The following is a 16,844-nucleotide window of genomic DNA, read 5'->3' as shown; positions in this document are numbered from 1 at the left end:
ACAGTACATGTTTTTTATGGCAGCTCACCATTAGAGCTAGTTAAGGAGGAAAATGATGCCTTTGCAGCCTGAATGGAGGATGCTTTATGTATGAGCCGGTCCACGGGAGACACTAGTGTATTTCCGGAAATGCACATCAATCCTAGATGATAGTGCAGATCTAGCGGCTTCGAGTTTTTACTCTAGGGCACTCGGAAACAACGGTATAGTGAAACCTTATTATTACAACAATTATGCCATTATCTGGGAGATATTTTTTCTAGACGCACAGTGCTCCCAAAATAAAACTACTTTTGCGATCAAATTGGTGGCATTTTAGAGCCCTGTCTAGGGGATTGTAAAATGTCATGTAGCAATAATTTTTATTTTATTTTAAATACCATTGTGTGGGAATGGCAACAAAGTGAAACTAAGGCCTTTGTAGGCTGCATGTGAAAGAGACAGGAATCGTTCTGCTCTGATAACTCTCTTCGCTCCACTGACCCTCCCTCCTCGCTTACCTCCCAACTCCCTCCTCTCTCCCTCCCACCCTCCCTCCCCTCCTCCCCACCTCCCTCCCCGCTCACCCACCTGACACCCAGGAACTTGGGTTGCTCCCCAGGGGCAGAGCACTGGGTCTCCATCTTCAGAGAGTCGATGTGGGCGATGGAGATGACAGTAGCAGCCACGTACCAGGGCAGGCCCATGAAGGAACAAACGATCAGTAGTATTGCTACCCAGAACAGGTCCAAATGGTAGCCTGCCCCTTTCTGTGAGGACCAGGAGAGAAGAAGGTGTCTCAGTAATCGCTAACCACAAGCAAACAGAGTCTAGTTCCTTAAACAAGTTACTATTGATGTAACATCCAATACAAAGTGTTGAAAAACACCCCCAGAACTCCCATTTCAGTCTCTACCCCTCTTCACCTACCCCCTAAAGCCATTTCTTCCCTCTTCTGCTGTGCCTCATTCTCTTATCTTAAGACATTATCTTATCTCCTTACCCCTCTGACCCAGAGGCCCTTCATCCCTCAATGTTCCCCTTCCATCCCTCCCATCCTCCCTTCCTCTACATCCACCCCTCCCTTTCCCCTCCATCCTATCCGCCCGCCATCCCCCCCACCTTAAGTTTGTGCTCCTTCCTGTTCACGATGACGGCGGTGATCTGCTGGTCCATGAACACCAGTATGGTGACCAGGAGAGCAGGGAGGGCTGCTGCCAGATAAACCCACCACGGGTTCCCTCCAAATGGGGGCACGAACCAGCCACGGTTGGGGCTGGTGGGCTGGGGACCAGGAGCAGAGAGACACAGCCAGTCAGTTATATAGTCGGTCAGGGTGGATAAACACACAAGACAACAGATACACATCATACTTGCCAAGTAAACATTCATGGTTGCAGGATGTTGTTAGAAATGTCATTTTGTTGTTATAACATTATACTAACTCATGGAATATATTTTATATTACGGTTGCCCAGACAATAACCTAAAAAGTTTCCCCTCATTTAAAAAACTGAGTGGCTGCAGTTTCCGAATTCTTCCGAACACTCTTCCCAATAGCCAAAAAATCCTAAACATCGGCGCATGTGCAGGATTCTCTACTCTACTGTTCGGCTGCCCAGAGAACAGGCTACTTACTCTGTTCTCACAATTGACAGTAAGAAATGTGAAGGGAGGGTGACCACAAAAATGTGTGCGTAAAGTAGAGGTCAAGAAACACATGTGCAGAATGTGATACATATTTTTTACTCTGGGGAAGAGGCTTCCAGTTGGGGGGGATTGGAGCAGAACGGGGCGGTTAACTTCAGAACCGATACTTCAGCCCTCCTCACCCACACTCCCTCCACCACTCGAGACAGCCTAAGCCCTCCACCACCCGAGACAGCCTAGGCCCTCCACCACCCGAGACAGCCTAGGCCCTCCCCCACTCGAGACAGCCTAGGCCCTCCACCACCCGAGACAGCCTAGGCCCTCCACCACCCGAGACAGCCTAGGCCCTCCACCACCCGAGACAGCCTAGGCCCTCCACCACCCGAGACAGCCTAGGCCCTCCACCACCCGAGACAGCCTAGGCCCTCCACCACCCGAGACAGCCTAGGCCCTCCACCACCCGAGACAGCCTAGGCCCTCCACCACTCGAGACAGCCTAGGCCCTCCACCACTCGAGACAGCCTAGGCCCTCCACCACTCGAGACAGCCTAGGCCCTCCACCACCCGAGACAGCCTAGGCCCTCCACCACTCGAGACAGCCTAGGCCCTCCACCACCCGAGACAGCCTTGGCCCTCCACCACTCAGGACAGCCTAGGCCCTCCACCACTCGAGACAGCCTAGGCCCTCCACCACTCGAGACAGCCTAGGCCCTCCACCACTCGAGACAGCCTAGGCCCTCCATCACTCGAGACAGCCTAGGCCCCAGTGAAGTAAGGTAAACTAAGATAAGGTAATAAGCTCAGTGACTGGTTCTGTGTCGGAGTTTCAGGATCTCGGCAGTAGTACACTGGATTATACAAGACTTTATAACAATGATTACAAAGACTTTATGTCTGCCTAAGACAAGGCAGCATTGTTCAGGCAGAGATCAGATTGATACACCAGTCCCTGTTGTGTAATTCTAGAAAATGATAGCACTTCAATTAAAACCTGGACCAGAGTATAATACATACTCCTTTGCTTGTATTTGAATTTAAAGCCTTATTACTAACGTCAATGCATGTGTGAAACTGTGCACTATAGAACAAAATAAAAACAGAGGATTGTGGACATTATACAAGGTCAAAGTTTTAGAACAAGGCCCGTCTCAATACTACTGAAATCCACCCAGGTTCTCACCTTGAATTCAGTTGGCACGATGAGCTTGGGTGTGTCCACTCCGACAAAGGCATCCACTCCGCAGAAGATAACAATAGTCAGGATGATGGCAAAATCACTGATCAGCTTCCTCACCTACGGTACAATAGGGGTTGGAACATCATGTTGATTTTGACAGTTGACAGTTAGGCAAGGCTTTTGGCTGAGGCAATACAGTAAGGTCTTCCCTTTTTCAATGTTACGTCCAGGGAAAGACTGAATTTACGTCACACAAAAAATGTTCTAAGGTGGAGCAGAATGTTTTTCAGCTAACTCATTATGGCCTGTGTAGTTCCTTTACTCATTGAGCTAATCAGGGTGTGCTAACCATAATAATCACATTTTCAACGTTTCACATACATATACACTACCTGTCAAAAGTTTTAGAACACCTACTCATTAAAGGGTTTTTCTTTATGTTTACTATTTTCTATATTGTAGAATAATAGTGAAGACATCAAAACTATGAAATAACATATATGGAATCATGGAGTAAACAAAAAAGTGTTTAACAAATCAAAACATATTTTATATTTGAGATTCTTCAAATAGCCACCCCATTGCCTTGATGACAACTATGCACACTCTTGGCATTCTCTCAACCAGCTTCATGAGGTAGTCACCTGGAATGCATTTCAATTAACAGGTGTGCCTTCTTAAAAGTTAATTTGTGGAATTTATTTCCTTCTTAATGCATTTGAGCAATCAGTTTTGTTTTGACAAGGTAGGGGTGGTATACAGAAGATAGCCCTATTTGGTAAAAGACTAAGTCCATATTATGGCAAGAACAGCTCAAATAAGCAGAGAAACATGAAGGTCAGTCATGTGGAAAATTTCAAGAACTTTGAAAGTTTCTTCAAGTGCAGTCGCAAAAACTATCAAGCGCTATAATAAAACTGGCTCTCATGAGGACTACCACAGGAAAGGAAGACTCAAGAGTTACCTCTGCAGCAGAGGATGTTCATTAGAGTTACCAGCCTCAGATTGTAACGATCGTCGTGCAGGAAGGAAGAAGTGGACCAAGGCGCAGCTGGGAGCGAACACATGTTATTTATTACAGACTGAAATAACACGGTCAAAACAGAGAATAAACATATCGCTACTGCTCCAACAAAAAGAGACAACACCCCACAAACATCGTGGGGGAAAAGGAACTTAAATGTGATTCCCCAATCAGAGGCAACTAGCGACAGCTGTCTCTGATTGGGAATCGACAGAACCCAACATAGAAATAAGCCCCAAAGCAAGGCTATACCAAAAACATAGAAAATAAACTATAGAAATGCCACACCCTGACCAAAATAGAAGAGTTCACCTGGTCAGGGCGTGACACAGATATTGACGCCCAAATAAATACTACACTGAGTTCAAGTAACAGACACATCTCAACATCAACTGTTCAGAGGAGACGGTGTGAATCAGGCCTTCATGGTCGAAATGCTGCAAAAACCACTACTAAAGGACAACAATAAGAAGAAGAGACTTGCTTGGGCCAAGAAACACAAGCAATGGACATTATACCAGTGGAAATTTGTCCTTTGGTCTGGAGTCCAAATTGTTGGAGATGTTTGGTTCCAACTGCTGTGTCTTTGTGAGACGCAGAGCGGGTGAATGGATAATCTCTGCATGTGTATTTCCCACAGTAAAGCATGGAGGAGGAGGTGTTATGGTGTGGGGTTGCTTTGCTGGTGACACTGTCTGTGATTTATTTAGAATTCAAGGCACACTTAACAGGCATGGCTCCATTCTGCAGCGATATGTCATCCCATCTGGTTTTGGCTTAGAGGGACTATCATTTGTTTTTCAACAGGACAATGACCAAACACACCTCCAGGCTGTGTAAGGACTATTTGACCAAGAAGGAGAGTGATGGAGTGCTGCATCAGATGACCTGGCCTCCACAATCACCCGAACTCAACCAAATTGAGATGGTTTGGGATGAGTCGGACCACAGAGTGAAGGAAAAGCAGCCAACAAGTGCTCAGCATATATGTGGGAACTACTTCAAGACTGTTGGAAAAGCATTCCAGGTGAAGCTGGTTGAGAGAATGCCAAGAGTGTGCAAAGCTGTCAAAGGCAAATGGTGGTTATTTGAAGAATCTCAAATATAAAATATATTTTGATTTGATAAACAATTTTTTGGTTCCTACATGATTCCATATGTGTTATTTCATAGTTTTGATGTCTTCATTATTATTCTACAATGTAGAAAATAGTAAAAATAAAGAAAAACCCTTGAATTAGTAGGTGTTCTAAAACTTTTGACTGGTAGTGCATTCGTAAAGTTTTCCTACCCCTTCACTTTTTCCACATTTTGTGACATTACAGCCTTATTCTAAAATGGATTAAATCAGCTTTCCTCCCCCCCCCCTCATCAAACTACAGACAATACCCCATAATGACAAAGGAAAAACAAGTTTATAGCATTTTTTATTTAAATATTACATTTACATAAGTATTCAGACCCTTTACTCAGTACTTTGTTGAAGCACCTTTGTCAGTGATTACAGCCTCAAGTCTTGTTGGGTATGACGTTACAAGATTGGCACACCTATATTTGGGGAGTTTCTCCCATTCTTCTCTGCAGATCATCTCAAGCGCTGTCAGGTTGGATGGGGAGCTATTCTCAGGTCTCTCCAGAGATGTTTGACCAGGTTCAAGTACGGACTCTGGCAGGGCAACTCAGGGTCATTCAGAGACTTGTCCCGAAGCCACTCCTGGGTCGTCTTGGCTGTGTGCGTAGGGTTGTTGTCATATTGGAAGGTGAACCCTCGCCCCAGTCTGAGGTCCTGAGCAGATTTTCATCAAGGATCTCTCTGTACTTCTCTCTGTTCATCTTTCTCTTGATCCTCACTAGTCTCCCAGTCCCTGCCTCTGAAAAACAACCCCACAGCATGATGCTGCCACCACCATGCTTCACCGTAGGGATGGTGCCAGGTTTCCTCCAGATGTAACACTTGGCATTCAGGCTAAAGAGTTCAATCTTGGTTTTGTCAGACCAGATAATCTTATTTCTCATGGTGTGAGAGTCCTTTAGGTGCCTTTTTGCAAACTCAGAGTGGGCTGTCATGTGCCTTTCACTGAGGAGTGGTTTCCATCTGGCCACTCTACCATAAAGGTCTGATTGGTGGAGTGCTGCACAGATGGTTGTCCTTCTGGAAGGTTCTCCCATCTCCACAGAGGAACTCTGGAGGTCTGTCTTAGTGAAAAATCGGGTTCTTGGTCACCTCCCTGAATAAAGGCCCTTCTCCCCCGATTGCTCAGTTTGGCCAACTCTAGGAAGAGTCTTGGTGGTTCCAAACTTCTTCCATTTAAGTATGATGAGGCCACTGTGTTCTTGGGGACCTTCAATGCTGCAGACATTTTTTGGAACCCTTCTCCAGATCTGTGCCTTGACACAATCCTGTCTCAGAGCTCTACGGACAATTGGTTCGACCTCATGACTTGTTTTTTTTCTCTGACATGCACTGTCAACTGTGGGACCTTATATAGACAGATGTGTGCCTTTCCAAATCATGTCCAATCAACTGAATTTACCACAGGTGGACTCCAATCAAGTTGTAGAAACATCTCAAGCATGATCAATGGAAACAGGATGCACCTGAGCTCAGTTTCGAGTCTCATAGCGAAGGGTCTGAGTGCTTATGTAAATAAGGTATTTCTGTTTTTTTTTTATACATTTGCTTAAATTTCTAAAACACAGTTTTCTCTTTGTCATTATGGGGTATTGTGTTATTAGAAATGTTTGCAAACTTCTTGAAAACGAAATACATAAATATCTCATTTACATAAGTATTCACACCCCTGAGTCAATACATGTCAGAATCACCTTTGGCAGCTATTACAGCTGTGAGTCTTTCTGGGTAAGTCTCTAGAGCTTTGCACACCTGGATTGTACAATATTTGCAAGTTTTGTCATAGATTTTCAAGCAGATTTATGTCAAAACTGTAACTCGGCCACTCAGGAACATTCACTGTCTTCTTGGTAAGCAACTCCAGTGCAGATTTGGCCTTGTGTTTTAGGTTATTGTCCTGCTGAAAGGTTAATTAATCTGCCAGGGTCTGGTGGAAAGCAGACAGAACAAAGTTGTCCTCTAGGATTTTGCCTTTGTTTAGTTCCATTCCGTTTATTTTTTATCCCAATCCTTAACAATTACAAGTATACCCATAACATGATGCAGCCACCACCATGCTTGAAAATATGGAGAGTGGTATTAAGTAATGTGTTGTATTGGATTTGCCCCAAACATAACGTTTTGTATTCAGGACAAAAATTCATTACTTTGCCACTTTCTTTGCAGTATTACTTTAGTGCCTTGTTGCAAACATAATGCATCTTTTGGATTATTTTTTATTCTGTACAGGCTTCCTTTTTTTCACTCTGTATATTAGGTTAGTATTGTGGAGCAATTAGAATGTTGTTGATCCATCCTCAGTTTTCTCCTATCACAGCCATTAAACTGTAACAGTTTTAAAGATACCATTGGCCTCATGGTGAAATCCCTGAGCGGTTTCCTTCCTCTCCGGCAACTGAGTTAGGAAGGATATATCTTTGTAGTGACTGTAATTAATAACTTCACCATGCACAAAGGGATATTCAATGTCTGTGTTTTTTTCTGTCTGTTTTATCTTCTTCTCAAAACCTACCTGGTCTTTACAGTTGAATCTGTGTTTGAAATTCACTGCTCGACTGAGGGACCAGACAGAAAATTGTATGTGTGGGCTACAGAGATGAGGTAGTCATTCAAAACCATGTGAAATACTATTATTGCACACTATCCATGCAACTTATTATGTGACTTGTTAAGCAATTCTTTACTCCTGAACTTATTTAGGCTTGCCATAATAAAGGGGTTGAATACAGCTTTTCATTTGTAATTAATTTGTTAAAAAAATAAAAACATAATTCCACTTTGACATTATGGGGTATTTTGTGTAGGCCAGTGACAAAAAATCTAAATGTAATCCATTTGAAATTTAGGCTGTAACAAAACAAAAATGTGGGGAAAGTCAAGGGGTGTGAATACTTTCGGAAGGCACTGTGTGTGTGTGTGTGTGTGTGTGTGTGTGTGTGTGTGTGTGTGTGTGTGTGTGTGTGTGTGTGTGTATATATATATACAGTTGAAGTCATCAGCTTACATACACTTAGGTTGGAGTCACAAATTTCTTGTTAACAAACTATAGTTTTGGCAAGTCGGTTAGGATATCTACTTTGTGCATGACAAGTAATTTTTCCAACAATTGTTTACAGACAGATTATTTAACTTATACTTCACTGTATCACAATTCCAGTGGGTCAGAAGTTAACATACACTAAGTTGACTGTGCCTTTAAACAGCTTGGCACAATGACACCAAGCATACTTCCAAAGTTGTGGCAAAATGGCTTAAGGAAAACAAAGTCAAGGTATTGGAGTGGCCATCACGAAGCTCTGACCTCAATCCTATAGAAACTTTGTGGGCAGAACTGAAACAGTGTGTGTGAGCAAGGAGGCCTACAAACCTGACTCAGTTACACCAGCTCTGTCAGGAGGAATGAGCCAAAATTCACCCAACTTATTGTGGGAAGCTTGTGGAAGGCTACCCGATATGTTTGACCCAAGTTAAACAATTTAAAGGCAATGATACCAAATACTAATTGAGTGTATGTAAACTTCTGACCCACTGGGAATGTGATGAAAGAAATAAAAGCTGGAATAAATCATTCTCTCTACTATTATTCTGACATTTCACATTCTTAAAATAAAGTGGTGATCCTACCTGACCTAAAACAGGGAATTCTTACTTGGATTAAATGACAGGAATTGTGAAAAACTGAGTTTAAATGTATTTGTCTTAGGTGTATGTAAACTTCTGACTTCAACTGTATACAGTTGTGGCCAAAGGTTTTGAGAATGACACAAATATGAATTTTCACAAAGTTTGCTGCCTCAGTGTCTTTAGATATTTTTGTCAGATGTTACTATGGAACACTGAAGTATAATTACAAGCATTTCATAAGTGTCAAAGGCTTTTATTGACAAGTACATGAAGTTGATGCAAAGAGTCAATATTTGCAGAGTTGACCCTTCTTTTTCAAGACCTCTGTAATATGCCCTGGCATGCTGTCAATTATCTTCTGGGCCACATCCTGACTGATGGCAGCCCATTCTTGCATAATCAATGCTTGGAGTTTGTCAGAATTTGTGGGTTTTTGTTTGTCCACCCGCCTCTTGAGGATTGACCACAAGTTCTCAATGGGATTAAGGTCTGGGGAGTTTCCTGGCCATGGACCCAAAATATCGATGTTTTGTTCCCCGAGCCACTTAGTTATCACTTTTGCCTTATGGCAAGGTGCTCCATCATGCTGGAAAAGGCATTGTTTGTCACTAAACTGTTCCCAGATGGTTGGGAGAAGTTGCTCTCGGAGGATGTGTTGGTACCATTCTTTATTTATGGCTGTGTTCTTAGGCAAAATTGTGAGTGCGCCCACTCCCTTGGCTGAGAAGCAACCCCACACATGAATGGTCTCAGGATGCTTTACTGTTGGCATGACACAGGACTGATGGTAGCGCTCACCTTGTCTTCTCCGGACAAGCTTTTTCCGGATGCCCCAAACAATCGGAAAGGGGATTCATCAGAGAAAATGACTTTACCCCAGTCCTCAGCAGTCCAATCCCTGTACCTTTTGCAGAATATCAGTCTGTCCCTGATGTTTTTCCTGGAGAGAAGTGGCTTCTTTGCTGCCCTTCTTGACACCAGGCCATCCTCCAAACGTCTTCGCCTCACTGTGCGTGCAGATGCACTCACACCTGCCTGCTGCCATTCCTGAGCAAACTCTGTACTGGTGATGCCCCGATCCCGCAGCTGAATCAACTTTAGGAGACGGTCCTGGTGCTTGCTGGACTTTCTTGGGCGCCCTGAAGCCTTCTTCACAACAATTGAACCGCTCTCCTTGAAGTTCTTGATGATCCGATAAATGGTTGATTTAGGTGCAATCTTACTGGCAGAAATATCCTTGCATGTGAAGCCCTTTTTGTGCAAAGCAATGATGACGGCATGTGTTTCCTTGCAGGTAACCATGGTTGACAGATTAAGAACAATGATTCCAAGCACCACCCTCCTTTTGAAGCTTCCAGTCTGTTATTCGAACTCAATCAGCATGACAGAATGATCTCCAGCCTTGTCCTCGTCAACACTCACACCTGTGTTAATGAGAGAATCACTGACATGATGTCAGCTGGTCCTTTTGTGGCAGGGCTGAAATGTAGTGGAAATGTTTTTTGGGGGATTCAGTTCATTTGCATGGCATTTAATTGCAATTCATCTGATCACTCTTCAGAACATTCTGGAGTATATGCAAATTGCCATCATACAAACTGAGGCAGCAGACTTTGTGAAAATTATTTGTGTCATTCTCAAAACTTTTGGCCACGACTGTATATGTGTGTGTTCTATATGTAAATAAGTGTAAACTTATTGCACTATACAGTATCATTTAGCTCATAACTCCATAAATATAGCCATATTGTAAAGAAGTAGCAGGCATCTTCAAACACTAACTGAACCCACAGAAACCCCCTAAACCAGATACTGGACTCATGTTGTGCAATAACCAACAGTTCAAAGCCTTTACGATGTTCAACAGGGCCCTCCCTGGCCTGGCCTGTGTGATGGAGGAAAGCTACAGTGCATGGCCTCCTGGGAAAGTTCAGCCCTCCCTCCCTGTCCCTGCCATGGGGAAATGAATAAGTGATATTTTAACATCTACAGTCCTGCCGGGCTGTACGGTAACAGCCAGCCATGCCGTGAGATGCAGAACAGATAAGGCAGTTGGCAGAGAGAGGAGCAACGAGTAGGGTGAAGTGAGCCTTGCTCTGGGCCTGTACTCAAAAAGCATCTCACAGTCAGAGTGCTGATCTAGGATCAGGTCCCACATGTCCATAGGATCTTAAGTTATTATCTAAAAGGCAAGGTAACTAATGTCTTTGCGTGAATGAGAACAAGGTGGGCAATAGGCAAGACAGAGATGAGTACTACTTCTCATGGATCAGACTCTTCATGTATTTCAGGATTCATGAGGTGGAAGTGTAGTTGTTTAGTGTTGGTGTGAAGTGTGGGGTTAATACACAGCATCTTAAGCAGTTCGTCCACTAGGTTTGTGTGTTTTAGGACACTGAAGTGCAAGCGTAGGTGTGAGTTTGGTTGATACATAGCACCTTAAACAGTGTCAGAGAGTGACATCTGACTTTCCTGCTAAGACTCTCATTGACATCGGAGCCTATCGAATAACCTGAGAATGTCACAGCAAGGAGGAGGGAGCAGGGGGGTATAGAGCGATGTGCTGTACATCATGACAAATCGCAATGTAATAAAACCTGGAATACCAGGTTTCACCAGGTTTCACTCCACTGAACCCCAACATGGCTCATGGAAATTTGCCAAGAAAACATGTAAAGATCTGGTAGGAACGTCATGCAGTAGGCATATGACTTCTGTACATCAACATCATCTGTAAATGTATGCACAATAACCTGACTGTATTGTCTACACAATGTTGACGGTTCAATTTCTTTCGCCCTTTTCCCTTTTGAAAAATCAACGTAACTTGGATCCTGAAAGATGATTGGCCAGCTGGGCAGTAAAACTAAGAACCTGCAACATGATTGGCCTACGGGGCTGTCACAATTTTGATCCTGAAACATGACTGGCGGTCGGGGCTGTCAGTCACTCACGGTGGTGGGGAAGAAGCGGCTGAACTTGAACTTCTTGAGAGACATGGAGCAGGTGTAGGTCCCCAGGAAAAGGATGAATGACATCAGAGTGACGTCAGGGACGAAGCCACAGGCTGGACCAATCAGCTCGCCGCCGTACACCACACACTGCTTCTTGTCGAGAGACGCCCATGTGGTGTTTACCGACTACGGGAGAGACAGGCACACAGACAAAACCATTACCTCATTCGTCATGACTACGGGTTCAAATGAATCAGTACATAAAGAAGCTGCTAAAACCAGCAAACAAAACATTTCACAACATTAGTGAAAGAAACACCTTTACTATTAATTGAAATATTGATCTAATTTACAATCAGGTAATGATAGTGTTCTCTATCAACAATGCATCTGTATGGTTGACGGATAACACTGTCATAACCTAATTAACCCACACCAGCTCAGACACATTCCTGTCTGAGACACACTCAGAAATATAGATTTCCTTCAGACTTTCTTGTGACTGAAGAATATATGGCTGTCAGAGAAGAAATAATCCAGTGACTGCTGCTTACCAGATCAGCATTGTTTATCCAGGCAGAGGCATCGCTATAGAGACCCGTCATATTGCCTGGATGGAAACAAACAAACAGTAAGGTCTCCACAAAACCACTTTACAGGGCACTTGTCAAAACTATAATGTGCATTTTCCTCAAGCATATGCAGTGTTACCACAGATAGAACAAAAAGACAGATATTTTACCGGACGTATAAATGTGAAGCATCCGCTTAGCGTTTCCACTCACTACCAAATATGGTAGTGACAGGAAGCCCACTGGCCGGCAGTGGGAGAAGATGGAACGACATGGATTTTGGCCGACATTCTGCACATTTTCTCATCGATGAAACATTTGATCTCAATACAGTTTTCTGTTCCCAAAACTATAATCTGTTATGAACAGAGTGGACTAATGATATCTCTTAAGTGAACACAAACTTGGACCATGTGATTACCTCCAGTTTAAATATTGTGAAAAATTGTGTAATGTTTGCTTTCTGGACTATACCGACAGCAATAGGACGTGAGCTCACCGACTCAAAGTTAGAGCAATTTGAGAGCCCAAGAAACACAGGCCAAACCACAGAACCATAAAGAGATTACATTTATATTGGCTAAACCCTCTGCGGTAGCTACACCCCTGTTGTCACCTGGACCACCTTAATCATTAGCACTTCCTGATCTGATTGGTTTAAACAACAAAACAGCCAATGAGCTGTGAGCACAGTGCTGATAAGCATACCGTCGTCCAGTGGGGGCATGCAGCGGCAGTCGTACATTGTGACGTAGTTGGGGTCATAGTCAGCATTGATGGGGTTGTAGTGGGCCAGCTTCAGCATCTTCTTGAAGGCGTCGTAGATGAAGATGAAGGAGATGAGGGAAGAAAAGCCCTCCTCTGTGAAGCGTGTGAAGTACTTGACCAGGGAGCTGGCATCTGTGGCAACCAGCACCAGGCAGAAGAAGGCTGACCAAAGGCCGATCCACAGCCTGAACTCCAGGTAGTCAAAGTCATGGTCTCTGGAGGGGAAAGAGAGAGAGAGTGAAGGTACGACCATGTTTAGTTAGTCTAAGAGCAGGCCGATCCACAGCCTGAACTCCAGGTAGTTAAAGTCATGGTCTCTGTAGAGGGAGAGATCGGAGAGATGGTAGAACCATAGTTTAATATTAATGTATTAACGTTTATTGAAACCGGAAGTCCCTTCTAAGGCACTTGGAAGTTCCTATCCAAAATATCGATGTTTTCACAGCATGCATGCGTGTATCAGAGTACCAACAGAAAGACAGATGGAGGCTGTAAATCCAGCTCACAAAGTAATAGAGTGCATGGCGGCATAGGCTCAGACCTGACCCGAGGAAACATGGCGCGTCGGCTCAGCGTTGATAGTTTCCATTCACGGTGTGACATTCAATGAATGTAAATGATTGATAATGGAACATAGCCAAGCCAGTGTTGTCTGTAATGTAATGCTAGAAGAGGGTCTACTCCCTGGGATGGCAAGAGAAGGTAAGGAGGAAGAGAAAGAAGAGAGAGAAGAAAGAGGAGAAGAGAATTCTGTTCTGGTCCGTGTGGGAGCAGGTCTGGACCGGTGACCCCATTCAGGTGAGGAAGTAGGAAGTAGCAAGCAGGACGCATGGGAAATTGAGGGACAATCAGCCTGGCAACGGAACTGAGGGCAGTTTGTTTGTTACTGTGAATAAAATTATTTGTTCAAGATACAAATACTTGACAGTGGCTAACGTCTGACTGCAGAAGAAATTCATATTGTTTATGTTTATCATGAGTATTATTATACTGAACAAAAAAATAAACGCAACATGTAAAGTGTTGGTCCCATGTTTCATGAGCTGAAATAAAAGACCCCAGAAATTGTCCATATGCACAAAAGCTTATTTCGCTCAAATTGTGCACAAGTTTACATCCCTGTCAGGGAGCACTTATCCTTTGGCAAGATAATCCATCCACCTGACATGTGTCATATCAAGAAGCTGATTAAACAGCATTATCATATGATCATTACACAGGTACACCTTGTGCTGGGGACAATAAAAGGCCACTCTTAAATGTGCAGTTTTGTCACACAACACAATGCCACAGATATCTCTAGTTTTGAGGGAGTGTGCAATTGGCATGCTGACTGCAAGAACTTCCACCAGAGCTGTTGCCCAAGAATGTAATGTTCATTTCTCGACCATAAGCCGCCTCCAACATCGTTTTAGAGAATGTGGCAGTACGTCCAACCAGCCTCACAACCGCAGACCACGTGTAACCACGACAGCCCGAGACCTCATCCGGCTTCTTCCCCTGTGGGATCGTCTAAGACCAGCCACCCGGAGAGCTGATGAAACTGAGGAATATTTCTGTCTGTAGTAAACCCTTTTGTGGGGGAAAAACTACAGTAATTCTGATTGGCTAGGCCTGGCTTCCCAGTGGGTGGGCCTGGCTCCCAAGTGACTGCGCCCCTGCCCAGTCATGTGAAATCCATAAATTAGGTCTTAATAAATTCATTTCAATTGATTGATTTCCTTATATGAACTGTATATCAGTAAAATCGTTGAAATTGTTGCATGTTGCTTTTATATTTTTGTTTAACTAGATTTTTTAAATGAAAGGAAACAGGAAGCCGGAGGTTGTCAATAGAAAAGCAAGATTCTATTCTGCCCAAAAGGAACACTAAACACATGTGGTTGGGGTTAGGATATTTGGTGGGCACCATGGTATCCTTGAGCCAGTTCCACATACTGTACCACTGGTAATCCTCACAACAACAGTCCACCTCTGAAAACAAACAAAACATCTCTAGGACCATTATAGCTGCTAATTTGTTTTACTTCTATTGAATTCTCTCACAGACACATACACTGAGTATACAAAACATTAAGGACATCTCTTTCCATGACAGACTGACTAGGTGAATCCAGGTGAAAGCAATGATCCCTTATTGATGTCACTTGTTAAATCCACTTCAATCAGTGTAGATGAAAGGGAGGAGCCTTGAGGCAATTGAGACATGGATTGTGCATGTGTGCTATTCAGAGTGTAAATGGGCAAGACAAAAAATGTAAATGCCTTTGAACGGGGTATAGTACAGTGGTAGGTGCCTGGCGCACCGGTTTGTGTCAAGAACTGCAACTCAGCAGAGTTTTTCACACTGAACTGTTTCCGGTGTGTATCAAGATTGGTCCACCACCCAAAGGACATCCAGGAAGGTGTTGGTAATGTTTTACCAGTCATATGAGGTCATTGACCTCACTACTCACTGGACCCTTTTGATCACTTGGCTAAGCATGCCTCTCCTTAATGTCAATATGCCTTGTCCATTGCTGTTCAGGTTAGTGTTTATTGGCTTATTTCACTGTAGAGCCTCTAGCCCTGCTCATTATACCTTATCCAACCTCTCAGTTCCACCACCCACACATGCGATGACATCACCTGGTTTCAATGATGTTTCTAGAGACAATATCTCTCTCATTATCACTCAATGCCTAGGTTTACCTCCACTGTATTCACATCCTACCATTCCTTTGTCTGTACATTATACCTTGAAGCTATTTTATCGCCCCCAGAAACCTGCTCCTTTTACTCTCTGTTCCGGATGTCCTAGACGACCAATTCTCATAGCTTTTAGCCGTACCCTTATCCTAGTCCTCCTCTGTTCCTCTGGCGATGTAGAGGTTAATCCAGGCCCTGCAGTGCCTAGCTCCACTCCTATTCCCCAGGCGCTCTCTTTTGATGACTTCTGTAACCGTAATAGCCTTGGTTTCATGCATGTTAACATTAGAATCCTCCTCCCTAAGTTTGTTTTATTCACTGCTTTAGCACACTCTGCCAACCCGGATGTCCTAGCCATGTCTGAATCCTGGCTTAGGAAGACCACCAAAAACTCTGAAATCTCCATCCCTAACTACAACATTTTCAGACAAGATAGAACGGCCAAAGGAGGCGGTGTTGCAATCTACTGCAGAGATAGCCTGCAGAGTTCTGTCCTACTATCCAGGTCTGTACCCAAACAATTTGAACTTCTACTTTTAAAAATCCACCTCTCTAAAAACAAGTCTCTCACAGTTGCCGCCTGCTATAGACCACCCTCTGCCCCCAGCTGTGCTCTGGACATCATACGTGAACTGATTTCCCCCATCTATTTTCAGAGCTCGTGCTGCTAGGTGACCTAAACTGGGAAATGCTTAACACCCCAGCCATCCTACAATCTAAGCTTGATGCCCTCAATCTCACACAAATTATTAATGAACCTACCAGGTACCACCCCAAAGCCGTAAACACGGGCACCCTCATAGATATCATCCTAACCAACTTGCCCTCTAAATACACCTCTGCTGTTTTCAACCAAGAGCTCAGCAATCACTGCCTCATTGCCTGCATCCGTAATGGGTCAGCGATCAAACGACCTCCACTCATCACTGTCAAACGCTCCCTGAAACACTTCAGCGAGCAGGCCTTTCTAATCGACCTGGCCCGTGTATCCTGGAAGGATATTGACCTCATCCCTTCAGTAGAGGGTGCCTGGTTATTTTTATAAATGCCTTCCTCACCATCTTAAATAAGCATGCCCCATTCAAGAAATGTAGAACCAGGAACAGATATAGCCCTTGGTTCTCTCCAGACCTGACTGCCATTAACCAACACAAAAACATCCTGTGGCGTTCTGCATTAGCATCGAACAGCCCCCGTGATATGCAACTTTTCAGGGAAGTTAGAAACCAATACACACAGGCAGTTAGAAAAGCCAAGGCTAGCTTTTTCAAGCAGA

The 16,844-nt window shown here is 43.9% G+C and overlaps 1 protein-coding gene across 2 annotated transcripts in view; it reads right to left on the bottom strand.

Annotated features, from left to right (window-relative positions):
* Positions 1-16,844, bottom strand: part of LOC115159858 (electrogenic sodium bicarbonate cotransporter 1) — an 88,855-nt gene that overhangs the window by 16,027 nt on the left and 55,984 nt on the right. For both annotated transcript variants that reach the window (XM_029709930.1, XM_029709929.1), the window contains exons 14-19: positions 12,821-13,095; positions 12,095-12,150; positions 11,541-11,726; positions 2,810-2,923; positions 1,102-1,263; positions 571-749 (exon numbers count right to left, since the gene is read on the bottom strand). In XM_029709930.1, the coding sequence (XP_029565790.1) occupies positions 571-749; positions 1,102-1,263; positions 2,810-2,923; positions 11,541-11,726; positions 12,095-12,150; positions 12,821-13,095 (972 nt within the window). The remainder of the gene's footprint in view (positions 1-570; positions 750-1,101; positions 1,264-2,809; positions 2,924-11,540; positions 11,727-12,094; positions 12,151-12,820; positions 13,096-16,844) is intronic.

The sequence above is a fragment of the Salmo trutta genome, chromosome 23, assembly GCF_901001165.1.
Source record: "Salmo trutta chromosome 23, fSalTru1.1, whole genome shotgun sequence".
In the NCBI taxonomy this organism is placed as follows: Eukaryota; Metazoa; Chordata; class Actinopteri; order Salmoniformes; family Salmonidae; genus Salmo; species Salmo trutta.
Note: the sequence above shows the minus strand (reverse complement) of the source record. Positions and strands in the feature narration are given on the sequence as shown.